General features: G+C 48.6%; 2 protein-coding genes and 1 long non-coding RNA gene across 12 annotated transcripts in view; 1 reads left to right on the top strand and 2 right to left on the bottom strand.

The window, feature by feature from the left end:
- The first annotated feature begins 30 nt into the window (after positions 1-30).
- Positions 31-9,998, top strand: LOC132475330 (pannexin-1-like). 3 transcript variants are annotated; one of them, XM_060076466.1, is made up of 9 exons: positions 31-276; positions 446-525; positions 1,345-1,551; positions 2,291-2,406; positions 3,657-3,844; positions 4,736-5,014; positions 5,180-5,402; positions 6,066-6,345; positions 6,837-9,998. In XM_060076466.1, the coding sequence occupies exons 3-9, from the start codon at positions 1,371-1,373 to the stop codon at positions 6,878-6,880; spliced, it is 1,311 nt and encodes a 436-aa protein (XP_059932449.1). In that variant the 5' UTR covers positions 31-276; positions 446-525; positions 1,345-1,370; the 3' UTR covers positions 6,881-9,998. The 3 variants fall into 3 exon arrangements, with proteins under 3 accessions (XP_059932449.1, XP_059932446.1, XP_059932448.1); XM_060076463.1 differs by having other exon boundaries at positions 387-525; XM_060076465.1 differs by having other exon boundaries at positions 31-335.
- Positions 4,446-4,826, bottom strand: LOC132475356 (uncharacterized). The gene is made up of 2 exons (XR_009529868.1): positions 4,703-4,826; positions 4,446-4,599 (listed from the first exon to the last, which is right to left on the bottom strand). It is a non-coding gene; the product is annotated as an uncharacterized LOC132475356 (long non-coding RNA).
- The window catches only part of ryr1b (ryanodine receptor 1b (skeletal)), a 102,210-nt gene continuing 92,580 nt past the window's right edge, over positions 9,472-19,101 (bottom strand). For 7 of the 8 annotated variants that reach the window (XM_060076432.1, XM_060076437.1, XM_060076439.1 and 4 more), the window contains 16 exons: positions 17,696-19,011; positions 17,509-17,594; positions 17,029-17,203; positions 16,636-16,722; positions 16,103-16,417; positions 15,880-16,010; positions 15,513-15,555; positions 15,271-15,404; positions 14,572-14,632; positions 14,333-14,479; positions 13,275-13,409; positions 12,812-12,968; positions 12,387-12,451; positions 12,056-12,156; positions 11,832-11,883; positions 9,472-11,345 (listed from right to left, as the gene is read on the bottom strand). In XM_060076432.1, the coding sequence (XP_059932415.1) occupies positions 11,250-11,345; positions 11,832-11,883; positions 12,056-12,156; positions 12,387-12,451; positions 12,812-12,968; positions 13,275-13,409; positions 14,333-14,479; positions 14,572-14,632; positions 15,271-15,404; positions 15,513-15,555; positions 15,880-16,010; positions 16,103-16,417; positions 16,636-16,722; positions 17,029-17,203; positions 17,509-17,594; positions 17,696-19,011 (3,101 nt within the window). In that variant the 3' untranslated portion in view covers positions 9,472-11,249. The remainder of the gene's footprint in view (positions 11,346-11,831; positions 11,884-12,055; positions 12,157-12,386; positions 12,452-12,811; positions 12,969-13,274; positions 13,410-14,332; positions 14,480-14,571; positions 14,633-15,270; positions 15,405-15,512; positions 15,556-15,879; positions 16,011-16,102; positions 16,418-16,635; positions 16,723-17,028; positions 17,204-17,508; positions 17,595-17,695; positions 19,012-19,101) is intronic. The other variant, XM_060076435.1, reaches the window with a different exon arrangement.

Here is a 19,101-nt window from a genome sequence, read left to right as displayed (position 1 = left end):
ACGCGGCGCGTCACGGTCACGCAGCCGGTGATTAGCAGCGTGCTGGCGAGACGGCGGCTCCTAATTGGCTGAGAGGACGGATGGAGGGGGCGTGGCCAAATAAAACAGGCGGGGTTTGCGGTACAAGAAAGCACGACCACATCTGTCTTTTTTATTTTGATGCGGACATCATTTCCAAGTTCAGTTAAATAAATCAAGTTTCAATCACAACAGGTCATACGTAATATAGTTCGTAGAAACTGATTATTCAACAGATGTATGGTCCTGACGGCAAAGGTAAAGAAATACCAAGGGGGGAGGAAAAGGCTGTGCACTCGACCGGAAGAAGATTAATTGTAAAGTTTATGTTGTTATTGTTTTGTTTACGGAACATATTATCTATTGAGGCTACTGTGCAGTTATCGACCCGCCTCGACTTCTTGTGGAAATCTTTCAATCCGAACAGGATACAGAAGAGTCGATAAAGAAGTTCTCACCAAGATCGATTTATCTTTCTTAGCCGGCGGCCTCCTCAACACCCGCCAGGTACTCGTGATGTTCATTATAGTTAAGAGAAGAGGGGATAGAATATGATCCAACATTGAAACAGATGGGGACAATGTCTTGCCGCCTCGGAAGATATCGGGTTACATGTTGCAGGTCTCTCTTACAGTCAGTCTTTCCTCATGTCTGTTTTGGTAGTGAAATGATATCAAGGAGTCTCCCAAACCTGTAGAAAACAAGGCTACTCATAATTATTCACTTTCTATCGAGTTGAAATTATTGCATATTTGAGATTCAAATGATCTTGAACTTGTAACTATTATTATTCTGTTTATCGATCTGTTTAGACCTAGTGTTCTTCCTGGCATGGGCTGCATTGATTACATTATTCCAGGGTTTTAGTGGAATCGTCCCCATTCAAACCTATTTAAAAGCTACTTTATGTACAAAGTAGAACATACGATAAACTTTCTCAGCGTCTGGTTTAAAGAGGAAGCGTCTGGTTTGAAGTAAAAGTAAAAGTATAATGTGCTGCAGATGGACCCTGACCAGGCGTTATTGCTGTTTGCCTCAAATGCCCTCTTCCCCAACAAGCTGCATATTCTATCCAATTATTGGACTTTGTGGGGTCAGAATATTGCTATATGCTTTAATTTGAGTTAAGTCTCAGACAAAAACGTTATATTATTAAGTAATATGAATACCACGAAAACACATTCAGTTTTGGAAACCTGTCTGGCATGTATAGTATTTTTTAAGAGTATATAATCCACCATTTGGCGATATTTATGTTGTAGTCTGTTTTGGAAAGGGTGTACTAAAGGCTTTACTAAATCGCCCATGGGCACGACCCCTCCTCAGTCGTCCAGCCAGCAGGTGGGTCAGAGATGGCGATCGCTCATGTCGCCACCGAGTACGTGTTCAGTGACTTCCTGCTGAAGGACCCGACCCAGGCACGCTACCAGAACATCCGCACAGAGCTGGCCGTGGACAAGATGGTGACCTGCGTGGCCGTGGGCCTGCCTCTCCTCCTCATCTCGCTCGCCTTTGCACAGGAAGTGTCCGTCGGTGAGTGTCGACCTCCCCCACAGCCCCGTGTGTTCACTGTTTTAGCCGGTGATCTATGACGGGTCATTAAGCACCTAGTAGGGGTTATACAGTGAATACAGAGACGGGCGCTTTTCTAACCAGTTGTCACTCAAAGCGATGTTCTTACTTAATTATTGCCCATCGTTCCCCCATTTATACAGACGTTCACCCCCCGCCGGCAGGCTCAGCCATACAAGGTGACAGCCAGCTCGTCGGGAGCAGTTAGGGTTAAGTGTCTTGCTGAGGGTCACCTAAATACCCACCTAGGAGGATCCGGGGATCAAACGTGCAACCTTCCGGTTGCCAGTCAACCCTCTCTACCTCGGGTTGGCAACTTAAAATTGAAAGACAAAAAGGAGATGCTAGGGTTTGGACAGTGAATAACAGAGAATGTTCATTAAGGAGCCGGCAGGAGTTAGACAGTGAATACACCGACTTTTCATTAAGGAAAAGGTATGGTCTACACGGTACAGAGACAGTTGATTAAGGAGCAGGAATTGCTCAAAGATGTTGACAAGTAGACTGCAAACATTGAGGACCCATAACCCTTTGGCAGGGATTCAAATCCTCGCCACTAATGCGCCCACGTCAATTATATATATCTTTACACTGTAGCTAATAGTTCAAAATAGTTTTAATAAGATTGTATAATTATGACATTATTCTTGTGGTCTATCCATCTGATCAGATGCATGTTGTGCTTATTCGTGTGTTCCAGGAACTCAGATCAGCTGCTTCGCTCCGTCTAACTTCTCGTGGAGACAGGCGGCCTACGTGGACTCGTATTGCTGGGCCTCGGTGCACACACACGCACTGCCCCTGTGGCTGCACAAGGTACGCACGACACGCACGCACACTGTGTCTCTTCACACATCAGTTGTTAAGTGAACAATGGATACAAAAAGGTAAATAGCCCTGCATTCCTTAATGCAAGACCTAACCCCTTTGTAACCACAATGTTTAAACTGTTTAATTTACATAGCAACATGTTCGCACGACAACGTGTCCTTCAACATGACTACCAATCAAATAATAGACACAATTACAATCTGTCTGCTATGAATCACCAGAACTGGAAGTGCTGGTTTGAGACGAACAGGCGTGTCAAGGCCTCAAGGTCTGGCTGGGCCAGGTGGAGCTGAAAGACATTAATTCAATAAGACATTAGTTTGCCTAATCCATTACTGTTATAAATTCAACTTTTCATAATAACATTTCCAGCTGATATATTTGCATCCTAGAAAGCGGTGTCAACTACTTCCACCTGTTCATACACGTAGAACCACAAAGAACGCATTGCAACTGCTTCCACCGTCACACGCCAATTTAACCCATCAACAGCTGCTGATCAAATATTATCTTTAAAAATGTTCACACTTACTTTCTTTGTTGGTTTTAATTAGCAGTCATCAAAAATTTTAAGTTTTTCTTGCGTTTCAATATGATTAAAAGCAGCTTGATTTGTCCCCAGTTCTTCCCCTACATCCTGCTGCTGGTGGCCGTGCTGATGTTTGATTTGTCCCCAGTTCTTCCCCTACATCCTGCTGCTGGTGGCCGTGCTGATGTTTGATTTGTCCCCAGTTCTTCCCCTACGTCCTGCTGCTGGTGGCCGTGCTGATGTTTGATTTGTCCCCAGTTCTTCCCCTACATCCTGCTGCTGGTGGCCGTGCTGATGTTTGATTTGTCCCCAGTTCTTCCCCTACGTCCTCCCGCTGCTGGCGGGTGATGCTGACGTATGATTTGCCCCCCAGTTCTTCCCCTACGTCCTGCTGCTGGTGGCCGTGCTGATGTTTGATTTGTCCCCAGTTCTTCCCCTACATCCTGCTGCTGGCGGGTGATGCTGATGTTTGATTTGTCCCCAGTTCTTCCCCTACGTCCTGCTGCTGGTGGCCGTGCTGATGTTTGATTTGTCCCCAGTTCTTCCCCTACATCCTCCTGCTGGTGGCCGGTGCTGATGTATGATTTGCCCCCCAGTTCTTCCCCTACATCCTGCTGCTGGTGGCCGTGCTGATGTATGATTTGTCCCCAGTTCTTCCCCTACATCCTGCTGCTGGTGGCCGTGCTGATGTATGATTTGTCCCCAGTTCTTCCCCTACATCCTGCTGCTGGTGGCCGTGCTGATGTACACGCCGGCGCTGTTCTGGCGCTTCACCGCCGCGCCGCTGCTCCAGTCGGACCTCGGCTTCATCATGGAGGAGCTGGACCGCTGCTACAACCGGGCCGTCACCCTGGCCAAGCGCATGGCCACGCACGACCTGCCCTCATCTGACGGGTAACCACGGCAACCAAACCGGCGACCCGCCCTCTCTCCCTCCTCGTTTCATTCGCGATCGCATCCCAGATGTAACGAGTCACGGCCGCCGTACCCCCTCTCCCCCCCCCCCCCCTGCTTGGAAAGAGGGCTACCCCGGCGGCATTGCAAAGCTCTTTGCGAATGCTATATCATAATGCCTGTTACTGTATTGAGTCATTCATTATGGGTTAATTAATAAACTCTTATTATAAAGTGTTACTACTGAACATATGTCCAAACCCTCCTTAACTAGTACAACAGCTTCTGGGGACCATGCCGATGCCTTAGAGACCTAAGATGTACCTACGACAATTATTTAATGTAGAAGTAAATTTGACCTTTGGGATGTAACTCAGCACTCTAAAAACAAGTCCCACAGCCTAACTTGTAGGCATCCTTAACATGCCTCCTGACCCCTACCTCTTTGGATAAAAGTGTCTCAATAGTCATGATACAGTAACTATTCTGTGAATAGTAATAATAACTGAAACTAACACTGTGAATAATCTGTTCTCCATTATGTAGTCTTTGATAGTCTGTCTGTAAATGTTGTTTATTTGTTCTTGTCTTTTTTGCACTATCATTTTATTATTATATATGTTGTGTGTTAAATATATTAATAGCACATTCGGAGTATGGGGAAACGTAACTTCAGTTCTCTGTGTAACTGGTGGTCGCGAGGTCGATCCGACAATGTAAGTTTACCCGCGGTTTCACATCCCAATAAGCAAACGCTGGTCTCCCCCTCCTCCACCCCCTCTCTCCCTCCTCCACCCCCTCTCTCCCTCCTCCACCCCCTCGTCTCTCCCTCCTCCACCCCCTCTCTCCCTCCTCCACCCCCTCTCTCCCTCCTCCACCCCCTCTCTCCAGCGACCCCACCGACGGCTGCTTCATGTACCCCCTGGTGGAGAAGTACCTGGTGACCAAGCGCTGCTCCCGAGGGGTGCTGGTCCGGTACCTGGTGTGCCGCGGAGCCACGCTGCTCATCCTGCTGTGCGCGTGCGTGTACCTGGGCTACTACCTGCGGCTGGCCTCCCTCACCGACGAGTTCGGCTGCTCGCTGCGCACCGGCCTCCTGGTGGACGACCCCACGGTCCCGGAGAAGGTGCAGTGCAAGCTGATCGCCGTGGGGGTCTTCTCCCTGCTCTGGTCAGTCCGCTGGGCTTCTTTTGGTTTCATTGTTTGTAGGGGTGGTTTCGATGAGTGGGGCTCGATGTTCGCTCGAACATTGATATTGCAGGGAGATGATTGTCTGGTTAAACAACAGAGGTAGGGCTGGACAAGGGCTGTGTTTTAAATCGGGTTTGTTTTCAGTCTCGTCAACCTGGTGCTGTTCTCCGCGTTGGTTCCCGTGGTCATCTACGCCGGTCTCCGCCCCCTCCTCTGCATCGGAAACGCCTCCTTCCTGGACACGTACCAATCGCTGCCCACCGTCAGCGTTCTGCCCCGGCCCGGCGGCCAATGGGACGACCTGGCTCTGTACCTGCTCTTCCTGGAAGAGAACCTCAGTGAACTCAAGTCTTACAAGTACATCAAGGTGCGTCTGTTTTTTGCGGTCACGTGTTGGATGAGTTCCACGCGTTGTTTTTTGTAGACACACCCCTCACCTCTCTCTCTATAATGCCGCGTTTCCACTGCAGGGTGCGGTACGGTTCGGTTCGCAAAGGTGCGGTACGGATTGCGTTTCCACCGCCAAAAGTGGGCGTGACCCGGACTGAGCCGTACTCGTTTTGCCCTCAGTACTCCTCCGTTGGGGTACTGAAAACGAGACGAGACGCCTGAAAAGGTACCGGAAAATTCCAGCTACACACCCCCTCCGTTGATTGGTCGACAGAACCGTCACTTCCGGGCGACGTGGGGATAAAAACAAACAAACAGTAGCCTCGAGGTATTATTCTTTACAATGAACACGTCGCGTAAAACGCTTGCTTGGGCGAACAAGGAGGTGGAGACGTTCCTCTGCATTCTTGGGGAGGAAGACGTTGTTTACGATGTTGACGTGGCTGCCGCGGCGATCGACATCCGGCCTACCATAAGGGGAACTGTCGGCGGTGGAAACGCGACCTCGGAACTGAGCTGGGCTATACCGCCCCCTCCCTCCCGGACTGAGGCGAACCGAACCCTACCGCACCCTGCAGTGGGAACGCGGCATTACACAAAGTCCTCTCCCTCTAACTCTATCTCTCCCCCCCCCCCCCAGGTGTTGGAGCTGCTGAAGCGCAGGGGGGAGTGCTCCGGCGAGGACTTTGACAGTATGGGACTGCTGCAGACGCTGTGCCTGGTGAAGATGGACGCGGTCGACGGCAAGAAGGCCCCGAGAGGCGCTGACAAACGGGCCGACCTCGCCGCCCCCAGCCCCAACGGCAGCCCCGGCCTGCCGGGCCCGACCAACACCCCCTGCCCCGGCGGCGTGCCCAGCAGGGAGGGCTCGAAGACGGGCTCGGTGGCCGACAGCACCGGCCAGGAGACGGAGATGCAGGGTGAGTCCTTCATGTCCAATAATGGTTACGTTCATTTCTACGTCTACAATTCTACTACTTTTTGTGTCTAGACAAAGTTTCTGTATTTTTTCAGCTTATTTGATGCGGTGTTACGGATTTCTCTGGGCTTGTACAGTTTGTACTGTCCTGTTAAAAGCACTGAAATAACAATGACAGCTTGAGCATTCCCTGATTCTATTTTCAGGGTGTGATGGATGATGACTTTGACACGTTTTCAGGTTCAACCTATCCAAGACAACCCGAGGTTGAGATTAACGATGCTTGAATCAAAGTTCTGGTTTTAACTGAAACATATCCTAACCTGCTCCTTGAAACAGGGCCCGGGTGGTAAAATACTGTCTTGAAGGTTGACTGAAAATTAAAAAAACAAAACAATGTAACCCTTGTTTAACAGTAAATATAAGCCATAACTGTTAAGATTAAAGGAGCTACTGGATATTCCTTTACACCCTTTTTTTTTTTCTCACCAGAATTCACTCGATTGCTCCGAACAGACAGCCATGTGATTGGCTGAAGCCAACTGCCGTAGGGTGGGCCAGTTGGCAAGGGCACCGTCTGATTGGTTGCTGTTGTCGGCCGGGCAGCCGCGGCTTTGGACGTGACTATTGGATGTGTTCTCGTGCAGCAGTGTCTCCTGCTCTCTGTCCTGTACCGTTTTACACACCACCCTGTGCCGACACGGGTCCAGCCTGGTTATATGTTCTCAGTCTGGTTCCTTACAGAGGAGCCTTGCCTACAAGCTGCTGGAGTACATGTGTTCTTTTGGATTCACTGAATGTGTCGCAACTGCTGGTACTTATTAGTGTGTGTGTGTGTGTGTGTGTGTGTGTGTGTGTGTGTGTGTGTGTGTGTGTGTGTGTGTGTGTGTGTGTGTGTGTGTGTGTGTGTGTGTGTGTGTGTGTGTGTGTGTGATTGCTTACTTAAAGGGGCTTCTAATTTAGAAATTTCAAACCATTTCAAAATCAGCCGGACGGGTGAGAGTCCGCCCAGAAGTTGGTATATTTAAGTTAAAGTATAAACGGGGGCCCTTTTACTTTTACCATGTGTGGCCACCATTGTCATATTTTAGTGTCCAGAGGTCGGTTTGAACATTAGCAATAGTCAGTTATTTTTTTGTGTCATTCCGACTCAACTTATCAACTGTTGAATTTATTCCTGGTTATTATGGGGAAAATAATTAGCTACCTTGTACTAAACAACATGTACATTAACACTGAATTGTGCAGATACTTCAATGACCAGTGGGAGCTCAAGACAATCGTTTGATACCTGGTACGACTACCCTGCAAATGATGCAACGTAAAGATTTTTCAGGATTGTAACCTAGTTTACCTTTTTTATATTACTCGCACAAGCAGCTTTCCTGGTACCTTCCTAAATCCTGTTAAAGCCAAACATAATAAACACACTTAATCTTTGTTCAGTATAAGCCAAAGTGAAGCTAGCTAGCCAAGATCGATGTGTGGGGTGGTCATTACCCATGATGCACTGCTTCCTCGCGTAACAATACCTTGGCTGCAGCTACTCTCGATCAAAATTTGCCAAGCCTACTCTAATACCAAACCATAGTGCATCATGGGAAATTAGCCCAAACGTAACTGACGCCTTTGCCCTCAGACAAGTTATGAACAAAAGGCCTTCCAAACATATAATATTCATGCTTAATCTTTCAAATATGTTCATATTGACAGGTTGTTAAATGTGCCATTTGTTCAGGAATCTCAGGGAGTTTTGCTTCTTATGTGTTGTGCCTTTAAGATGTTCTTGTGCCTGTAACCGTCTGCCTGTGAACTGTCTGCCTGTGAACTGACATTTTGTTTTGTAATTTGTATGAGGCATGTTATAAACTGTTCTTTCAATGTCAATATGGCAACAATGACTGATGTTTCGCTTTAGCATGTTATGCTATTGTAGTTAGTTAATCAAAAACATTCAGCTTTTAATGTACCTGAACCTTTATAAATTAGTTAAGGATGAGTCTGGGATTGCCAATATATTTGTGTTAGTTTGTTACTGCCTTTTGTACATTTTTATGGCAAATGTAACTAATTTTTATAGGTTTTAAAGACATTTTAAAAAATTTCAAACTTTGAATTATCACATGAAGTCCAACTATTGATGACTCAAGACTATACAATAATATTCATTGGATGATATTTTGTATTTGTAATGTCATAAGTTCAAATGTCATATTAGAGGGGGTTGTACAGTTACAGTTCAGTTACAGCTATGATTCCTATTAATCAATTGGCTTGATTTAAGAGTTGATTCCCTTTCAAAACATGTTGGGACTGCTCTCTTCCTCTCTTCATATATATATAGATTGATAGATGGATAGATAGATATAATGGATGCAGTCTGAAATACAGCTCTATATAGTATCAGACGGTATTTAGATTCTGTATGGCTATATAGAGCTAACCACACCCATCTTACAATGTCCTTTTCATGGAGGAGAAAGACAATTCCATTGCTGAGAAACCACTATCACTGTCTATCCCACCTCTAATTTCATTCCCCATGCTTAAAAAAGTAAAACCTTTTTGAGGCATGGATGAACAGTTTACTAGTGAATGTGCCCACTTTTCCTAAAAAAAATACATAAAACTGGCACCCATTGAGGCTTACCTGATTATTGAGTATTATATATAGTTTGTAGCAGATATCAGGTGGTGATACTGACATGTTGATTCTCAGATGCTTGCTTGGTTTTTATTCACGCCTGATTTGCCTGCATAAAAAATATGTACCTTGCCTTTTTAAACAGCAGGGGTCGCAAGCCTATGCATTATTTGTATTAACCACTACCATTTCGCGGGACTAGATATTTTCACCTGGGTAGAGGACGTATTGGGGGTAAGAGGTAGTTGCAGGGTGGTGTGGAAAAGCAAAAAGAGATATCTATACATTTATAATGTACATTGCGTTATATCTTAGGAATTTGTAAATTAGGGAGGCAAAGCACCATAGATCCACCAAAGCCTGCCACCTACAGTTGATATCAGATCTTCTGAAACTGATAATCACATCACTGCAGGATAGCAACCACAAGGAACAAGAGAGAAAGACAGAAAGAAAAGAAGGGACAGGAAGTCGACACGCAGGTCATCTTAAAATAATCTGTTTTTATTTATCTTGGTTTGAAACACGAGGTTCAGTCGCAGGGCTCTCTGGTCAGCGGTGCTAAGCTAGTCTGTGGCTTGAGACGCGCACACCAGGACACGCCCCCCAATCAACAAACTTGACGTAAATTGAATCAAGATATGATTCATTACGTCTGATGATGGCTAGATGTTGAAACTCAAGATGGGAGCGAGAGACTAGGTGGGTATGCCTTCCACCGTGGCAACGCCAGACAATGCCTGTCCGTGCGATTGGCTCGTCGCTTGCTCTTAAATTGAGAAGCACTGACGAAAAAATTAAAAAGTTATATGCTGTTTTTTGTCTCTTTTCCTCCCTGTCATAAAAACACAACTCGTAAAAACACCAAAGCTAAATCTACAAACCGAGTGTGAAATTTGATACATCACTTCCTGTTGCCCTTATTAGGAACACAAGGTCAGTTCATAAATAATAAGTGTATATTTCACCTCCAACTAAGGTTGCAAGGAAGGGGTTAATTGTTCTGAATTCTACGCCCCCAAAAAAAGAATAAAATATATTTATATATATATACATATATTTGTGTATATATATGCATCTATAATTTATGTAAAATATGTCAGCAAGGCCACAAGGGCGACCTAGTCCTTTGTCAGTTGTAGGCGCGGCACGGAGGCCAACGTGGGTACATTTGAAACACCTGAAATTCTTATTTCAATGCACTCGCGAGAAATATAGGGTCACAAACCGAACAGTCAACCACCTGGCGCGAACACGATAGTCGCCATCCTACAAGTGGATCTTTATATAAATAATAAAGACAGAAACTGGGTGTCCTCTGTGAGAGTGTGTGTGTGTGTGTGTGTGTGTGTGTGTGTGTGTGTGTGTGTGTGTGTGTGTGTGTGTGTGTGTTTTTGTGTCATCTTAACAGCAAAAAGGAACCTCATAGTGCTAGTCAAGACTGGTAAGACTTTAAAGTGTGGACCCCCCTGCCGTGACACAGTGGGGCAGGTCATCCATCATCTCACTGACAGCTGTCAATCACATGTGGGTCATGGTGGTGGTTGTAATTAAGGTGTCAGGGTTGAACGTTTGTGCAGCGCGGAAGAGAGAGTGATTGCCTCTAGTGGACACCCGAAGCACTACTTCAAATCGTCAATGAAATCGTCTCTTTCTTCCCTACAATCTCAAATCTGAATACCAGACGTCTGGTATGGGCAGCATAAATAATAATACACCACCACGTTAATAAATAAGTTATGAATACTTTTGTATCCTTTTTGAAACTATATATATATATATGTGGTAGGATACAGGCTCTCCTCGATCCAGATCAAGTGTTCTACGGTGTTCAGCGAGACGGACAAGGCAGCTGCATGTGTAACAGGTGGGGTAGTCAAGGCTATTTTATACAGGCAAAGAAAAGGCCAAGGTATTGTATTTACAGCGATAAAACAAGGCCCAGACTTCTTTTATTGTCTCGCTCTGACGCGTCCTCAGTGACTCCACCGTCCATCTCCGTCTTAGGTCTATCTCTGTCAAAATAATTTCATCGAAATCTCTAGTTGTCGCGGTAACAGTAAGAATAGTGCAGTTGAAGGGTGCATAGCTTCGAGGGAAAAGAGAGAGAAACACAGAGAAGGAGAGAGAGAAAGGGACCACCGATCTTCCTAGAATTGTAACCCTCTCCTCTCCCACCTGCCCCCTCCTTCCTCTCTCCCTCCTTTCCTCCTCCTCTGTTCTTCTCTCTCCCTGGCGGTTGCACACAGAGGAGAGGGGAGTTATCCAAGCTGGTCTTCATACTGCTTGCGGAAGCAGTCGCCGGCAGGGAAGAAGTCCCAACATCGTTCCTGATACATCTTCCACACGTACGACTCCTACACCACAGCCAATTGGGAGAGAGGAGAGCAGACAACCAATCAGGAGAGATATATAGAGAGAGGCGAAAGCCAATCACAGCAGAGGAGGAGGAGGAGTTTATGTTGTTTTTTAAACGCATCATTTTATATAAAAGACCACAGTTTGTGTTTGGCTAGGTAAGGTTATTAGGTTTGTGTTTGGCCAGGTAAGGTTATTAGGTTTGTGTTTGGCCAGGTAAGGTTATTAGGTTAGTGTTTGGCTAGGTAAGGTTATTAGGTTTGTGTTTGGCCAGGTAAGGTTATTAGGTTTGTGTTTGGCCAGGTAAGGTTATTAGGTTTGTGTTTGGCCAGGTAAGGTTATTAGGTTTGTGTTTGGCCAGGTAAGGTTATTAGGTTTGTGTTTGGCTAGGTAAGGTTATTAGGTTTGTGTTTGGCTAGGTAAGGTTAGGGTAAGTTTGGTTTCATTTAGTTAACTACAGTGTATGGGTCAGGTTTGTTTCTCACCTGTCCAGTGTGCTCCGTTTCATCTTTATTGATGAGATACATCAGGAAGAACCTGAGAGAAACGGACACATCATTACAGCTACCACTCACACCCACACGCACGCACGCACACAGACACACACACACCATTTCTGATGCACGCACGCACGCAGACACAGACACACAGGCACACACACACACACACACACACCAACACACAGAGTAGCAGTAAGAGTGTAACTCACATGTAGTTGGCCAGGTTGTGTTCCTCAAGGGTGTGAGTCTCAAATCCGTGAGGAGTCGTGTCAAAGTAGTCACTGCCAATACCACAGATGAAGCACTTAGTCTGCAGAGAGAGAAAGAGTAAGGGAGGGAGAGAGAGAGAGAGCGAGAGCGAGAGCGAGAGAGAGAGAGAGAGAGAGAGAGAGAGAGAGCGATAGATGAGGATAGAGAGGGGGGGAGAGAGAGAGTCAAAGAGACAACATGAGTTAAAGAACAACAACCAGCAGACATGTAGTCAGACAGCCAGCCAGGTAGACAGAGAGACCGGTTGTCAGACAGACAGGTATGTCTTACCTCCATGTCCTCTCTGACTTGCTCCTGCTGATCTCTCAACTCTCCAAAGGCGTCGATAATCAGACCTGAGTAGACGCACACAGATTTCACTTACAGTCACACACATCCATTGTAATATAATCTATATCGAGGACATTTTTCATCAGTTTTTCTCTTGGATACAAACAGGCAACCGTAGATACGGTAACCAGGGAAAACAGAGGGTAACCAGGGAACCGTAATGTTACCGATATCAACAGAGGGTAACCGTGGTAACAGGTTAAAAAAGGGAAACCCGGGATTACAGTGGGTCACCGGGGTCATAGGGGATGACAGGGGATATCCGAGGGTAACCAGGGTAACGGAGTACCGGTGGTTACCAGGGGCAACAGAGGATACAGGCGGTTACCAGGGGTAACAGAGGGAGACCGGGGCCACGGGCGTACCCTGGATGATGGCCAGCAGGATGACGATGACGAAGAAGAAGAAGGTGATGTCAAACACCACGCGGTACAGCTCGTACTCGTCACCCGCCGGGTCCTCTATCTCGTCACCGATGCCGCCACCAGCACGCACGCCCACGTACATGTGGAACAGGTAGCACTGTGGGGAGGGCTCATCGTCAATCCTTAACGCTCATCTTCATGGTCATTATTGGATTACATTTTAAGAGAGCTTGATAAAGAAAATGTTGATATGATTAATGATTAAATCATGCCTTAGTTCGATTAATATAAGGATCAAAATCGGTCTATTTACTCATCCACCCACGCATACATTATCTATCTGTCCTCCATTCAGTAGAAGGAACCCCATCCGATAGGAGGATGTAACCCTATCCTCCTATCAGCCCTGATCAGCGGCATGGCTGATCAATATCTAGAAGGGATATCCATAGCTGATACTCACAGTCATCATGTCGTCACACTTCATGTCGGGCTCGTCCTCGTCCTCGCTCATGTTGTAGAACTTCCTGAAGAAGTTGAAGGCGATCACGGTGTAGAGGTAGACCACTACGGCCAGCAAGCCCACCGTCATCATCAGCTATTAACACACACACATTACATCATTAGCTATTAACACACACACACACACACATTACATCATCAGCTGTCAACACACACACGCACATTACATCATCAGCTATTAACGCACGCACATTACATCATCAGCTACGAACACACATACTTAACGTCATATACTATTAAACCACAAACATTTCTTCATTCATGTCTTTGCAAGGTCGTGTAAATGGCGTGCATGCATGAAACACTTTTCTACCCTGTTGCACCTCAAAGCGCTTTACAATCAGCGCGTCACATTCACCCATTCACACACCCATGCAGACATTAAAGGGGGTGTCAACCATGCAAGGCCACCGCCAGCCGGTCAGGAGCAGCGAGGGTCAGGGGTCTTGCTAGGAGGAGCCGGGGATCGAACTAGCAACCACCTGGTTGCCGGAAGATCTGCTCTATCTCTGGGGCCACTGCCCCCCTGTGTGCATGGGCACCCCAGTTCCCCTCTGAGGGATGGGGACTAGGGCTACATGATTATTGCCAAAATGATCATCATGATTATTTTGATCAATATTGCTATCAAGATTATTTACCACGATTATTCATTGAAAAAAAAAAATCTTTCGAATTTCTACCACCCCCTAGTGGTAGGAGCCCCACACTGTGCTCAGCGGCAAATTGCCGCCAGGCCACGCCCCTCTCCCCCCTTTTTTCAGGCTTCGCGCCGCTGCGTGCAGGATGGACTCACGCAGACGTATACTGCATGGTCGGGGCTTGTTTCTTTTTTGGTTTTCATTTTTTTGCGGATGCATTATTTTAAAAAAAAGATCGCGAGAACACTACGTGTCATCGCGGGACGCCAATATCGTCATCGCGATAAAAATTCGATGTATTGTGCAGCCCAAGGACAGCCTGGTACGATGTGGGCGCGTGGGGGGGGCGTTTACGCACCTGTTTCCCGTTGTGGGTGACCGACGACAGGATGGTGCGCAGCGTCTTGACGCCCATGGCGATATCCAGCAGGTGAGCAGCGAAGAAGAAGTTGTTGTGGTGGCCGAGCAGGGACGTCAGCATGTACCAGCACAGGTACAAGAAGGTCTGAAGGGACAAACAGAGCCGGTGACCACCGATGAACCAATCGGCAGCGGGTCCGGGCTGTTGTCACGGTGACCACACCTTCCCGTACTTACGTTGTCGGTGAACACCACTCCAAACTTCCAGATCTGGTATTTGATGTCGATGGCTGTGATCCTATGGAGGATGAGATTATGAAGTAGTTAATACTTTCATAAAAAATGGGTTTAACAACTACACTGAGGCCCCGTCCACACGAAGCCGAAACAGGCGAAACCGTTACGGTTTCGATCTATCCGGTTTCGCAGTATCTCCGTAAAGACGGACTCAAGCGAAACCGGGTAGATCTGTAGAAGCGCTGTAGTACACATTCCAGGCCCATAAGGGGCGCTGCTTCTGCTACAGAAATCCTTGCTGTTGTGAGTTCTGAGACTCCGCGGGCTTAACAGTCATTGGCTAGAGGGTCGAGGGGTGGGGCGATGACGTCATGGTTTACGGTTTCAGTCGGTTTCAGGCATCCACATGAATCCAAAACGAAACCGGGTAGATTTGAAACCACCTCCGAGGGTGGTTTCAGAAGTTTGCGGTTTCGGTCAGCGGATTCGCCGGCTTCGTGTGGACGGAAGGCCGAACCGTACAAGACCTTTGCGGTTTCGCCATGAAATCGGCTTCGTGTGCACGGGGCCTAAGACTGCTCAATGAACAATTATCTCTAGTTTTTTTTCAAGAGAGATGTGGCCAAGAAGGGCATCAGCAAATGAAGCTAGGAGATGACATACAACACAAGGACAACAGTGTATAGTAGGGTTGAATACCAGCTGAACATGGAGCTGTCTGGTTCTGGTTTCTTCTCGTGAGTCATGGCGCTGACGTCTAGCGATGCCAGGTCCATACCGAGCAGCTCAGCGATCCTCTCCCTGCCGTAGATGTCTCCGTACTTGTCCAGAACCTGCACACACACACACACACCACATGAATGGGCCGTCAACCAATCACATGCTCCCAGACGTCTGCTAGGCTAATGGGGTAACGCTGTCACAAACAGGTGGGACCGTACCTTTCTCTTCACAAATTTGTCCCAGTAGTTGTTTGGGAATGAGCTGATGGTAGAGGAAAGGGAAGACAGGACACACACAGGTTGTCAAGTAAATGCCTTACGTTGTTGTCATTTAAAATCTTTGGCCACTATATAATTATTATTATTACACACTACCTCCATTCATCGAGTTCACCCATTCATCCATCTATATTTGTATAAATGTACAGTGTGTCTATGGTAATGAAGCTGCATGTGTGTGTTTGGGTGTATGTTTATGTAAATATCAGGTGTGTGTGTAGGTGTGTGAATATCAGGTGTGTGTGTGTATCAGGTGTGTGTATGTGTGTGTGTGTCTGCGTGTATCAGGGGTCTCAGGTGTCCCTACGGGGTGTTGAGAACCAGTCGGTCCCATTGGCCCTTGATGTCGTCATCTTCCGGTTGCTCGGTAACGTAGAGGCCGTCGAACTCCAACTTCCTGGCGAGCTCCTTCTCCCTCTTAAAGATCACCAGGGGAACCTGAGGCGGAGACACTGGGTCAGAACCGGGATCACGAGACAGACGGACGGACAGACCGACAGACACGGGGATTCGTCTTCTGTGTACGGCACCTTGAGACAGTTGTACCCGATGATGCAGAGGACGGCGATGACGGTGTGGAAGACGGCCAGGAAGGACATGGTGGGCTGCATGTAGCCCGTGCTCTCCTCCAGGAAGAAGAACACCGGGCCTTCCTCCTCCTCCTCCTCCTCTCCCTCCGCGTCCATCCCCGAGCCGTCCTCCTCGGCCCCCGAGCCGTCGAAAGCCGCCGAGCCCTCGAACAGAGCCGAGCCCTCGAACATAGCGGAGCCCTCGAACATAGCGGAGCCCTCGAACATACCGGAGCCGTCTTCGTCGTCATCACCGCCCCGGGAGCCGTCAGAGACCTGTGAGGGGGGGGGGGGGGGGGGGGAGGCGGCAGCCGGATGTTCAGGAAAACACAGGAAGAGGCTGCAGAGGGCTTTGTGCCAAACTGCTTGATTTGAGTCCATTTTGAACTCATACTTCCTGTTGATCAACTCTTGAACAGAATGAGTTATAATAATAGTGAGCTGGAGGGTTTAGCAGTTAGGGTGATAAGTGGTAAAACCCCCTGACCCCTGACCTTGTAGAAGAGCAGGATGAAGTTGAGAGCGAAGGCAACGAAGAGGGCGAGGAAGCGCAGATTGTAGAAGTTACGAGACAGATAGTTCTGGAAGGAAAGAGGGAACAAAAAGAGGGGCCAAAAAGTGTTTATTGAAAATCAAACATCCTCTGCTTATAACAAGGTAACAATAAAACGTATTCTGTTCTGGTACCCAGCTGGAGTCTATAGAGTTTCACAATGTCTGGTGGGGGGAAAAAGTCTTTTTTTTGTTTTACTTTTGTTTTAACAAATCACTCAATACAGACACCACCAACATTTTCATTTATTTTTTTTTATCTGGATATTTTTATACCTTTAGACATTAAAAATGTTCAATAAGCTCCGACGTTGACAGTGCTCCACCGATCTCACCATGAATTTGTTCCTCTGCACGTCCAACTCGTTCCACAGCTCGAAGCCTTCTCCGGCCGACTTCTTCTCCTTCTTGGGTTTGGTCTTCACCACCTCCTCCTCGGGCTCCGGCTCCGGCTCCTCCGCCTTCACCTCCACCTCCGGCACCGCCTTCTCCTTTTCCCCGTTCTCCGCGCTGCAAGGACGGTGGATGTGCGTTAACTCTGTGTTTGTTTGGAATATACACACTGTTCAAATAAGCTAGACGAAGAAGCAAGGGAAGGAAGAAAAGGAGCCACACATGCAGGTATCCCCGAGCAATGAGACCCCAACCCCTACCTGGCTCCTCGACAAGCATCTACATCTCACCTTGCATGAAAGCACCTGCTAAAGCGACTAAATACTAACGATTAAAAGAGAGGGAATGAGATTGAGGTAACGGAAGATTGAGCGATTTATCAAACCGAACTCTCTCGGCATGTTCGATACAAGCAAACCTACTCTGCTTTCTCGGTCTCTGGAGCGACTTCAGCCTCTGGTTGAGGCTCTCCTCCGTCGGCTCCCTCTCCGCTCCTCGCGGCCGCCTGCTGTGTGAAGAGAGGTTATCGAGGACAGACCGAAATTCATCATGACCCCCATCGGCTCCGCCCCCCCCCCCCCGACAGCCTGCCAGGCGCCCCCTGTTTACCAGCTTCCTCTTCAGCAGCGGGGTCCCCTCCGGCGTCGGGGGTTCCTCGAGGGTCGTCTCGCCGAAGTCTCCCAGCCCGCCGGGCTTCTCGGGGCCGGCCTGGGAGCCCTCCCCGCGCTCCTCCCGGTCCTCCTCCTGCTCCTCCCCCTCCGCCGCCTCCTGGTCCCCGGCGCCGTCGGCGTCTTGGACCACCCGGGCTCCGGGCTCGGGCGGCAGGTCGCCGTGGACCTCGTCCTGCGTCGGGTCCGGCATGCTGGCCAGGATCTCGGTCACCGTCATCTTCTTGGCGCCCTCCACCAGCCCGCCGCCGAACAGCACCTTCCAGATGAGGGTGAAGAAGCCCTTGCACACGCTGTAGACGAACAGCAGGACGCCCATGAGCACCGTGTAGATGAAGGTGACCAGCGCCACCACTATCTCCTTCACCGTCATCTTCCTCAGCTTGCGGTACTTGCGGCGCAGGTTGCGGAAGGTGAACATGTTGAGGAAGAGCACCACGCTCTTCAGGAAGTCGGCGAAGGCCGAGCTGGACTCCGGGGGTTTTTCCTCCCCGTTGGCCTCGTCCCCGTCTCCCGACTCCACTTCGTTCCCTCCTCCTCCTCCTCCTTCCCCTGGTTCCTCCTCGTCGTCGTCCTCTTCCGCCTCCGGCTCCGGCTCCGAGATGGAGGCGGCGATGTTCATCTCAAAGATGGTGTCCTCGCAGAAGTTGACGAACATCTCCATCTTCTCGGATTCCTGGCCCTCGTTCACCACGTCGAAGATGAACTGCCTCTTGGACTCCCTGACCTGCGGCATCTCCCACTGGTTGCGGTTCGCCTCGCTGATCTCAAAGTAGATGCGCTCGATCTTGCGGCTGGCGCCCATGATCTCGATGCGACCCAGGAAGGGCCGGAAGTAGTTGAGGACGCTCTCGGCCTGTCCCAGGAAGTTCTGCAGCCGCGTGTCGTGCGGGACGTGCTCCGACAGGTTGGTGAGCAGCACGGCGATGTTGAAGCCGATGTCCTTGGCCGGCTCCTGGAAGCGGTCCGCAAACTCCTCGAAGTTGATCATCTCGTTCTCGTCGGCCTCGGAGCAGGAGAGCAGGAACTGGATCTCCGATGGAGAGTACTGCTTCTGGCTGTCCATGGCCTTGGAGAAGTCCTTCTTGGAGATGAGGCCGCGAGGGTCGGTGACGTAGTCGCGGAATGCGTCCGACGCCACAATGTCTTTCAGCTTGAGGAACATGTCGAAGAACTTGAGGATCATCTCCACGTTGCTGGAGGACTCCACCAGCATATCCACCATCTGCCTGGCGATGGTACCGTTCACAATGTTGCCTGAGGAGAGGAGGAGGAGAGGGGAGGAGTGGAGACGGGACAGGAGGAGGGAAGGAGGGAGAAGGGGGGAGTGGAGAGAAGGGAAGAGAA

This window comes from Gadus macrocephalus, chromosome 16 (genome assembly GCF_031168955.1).
Source record: "Gadus macrocephalus chromosome 16, ASM3116895v1".
NCBI classification, from domain to species: Eukaryota; Metazoa; Chordata; class Actinopteri; order Gadiformes; family Gadidae; genus Gadus; species Gadus macrocephalus.
Note: the sequence above shows the minus strand (reverse complement) of the source record. Positions and strands in the feature narration are given on the sequence as shown.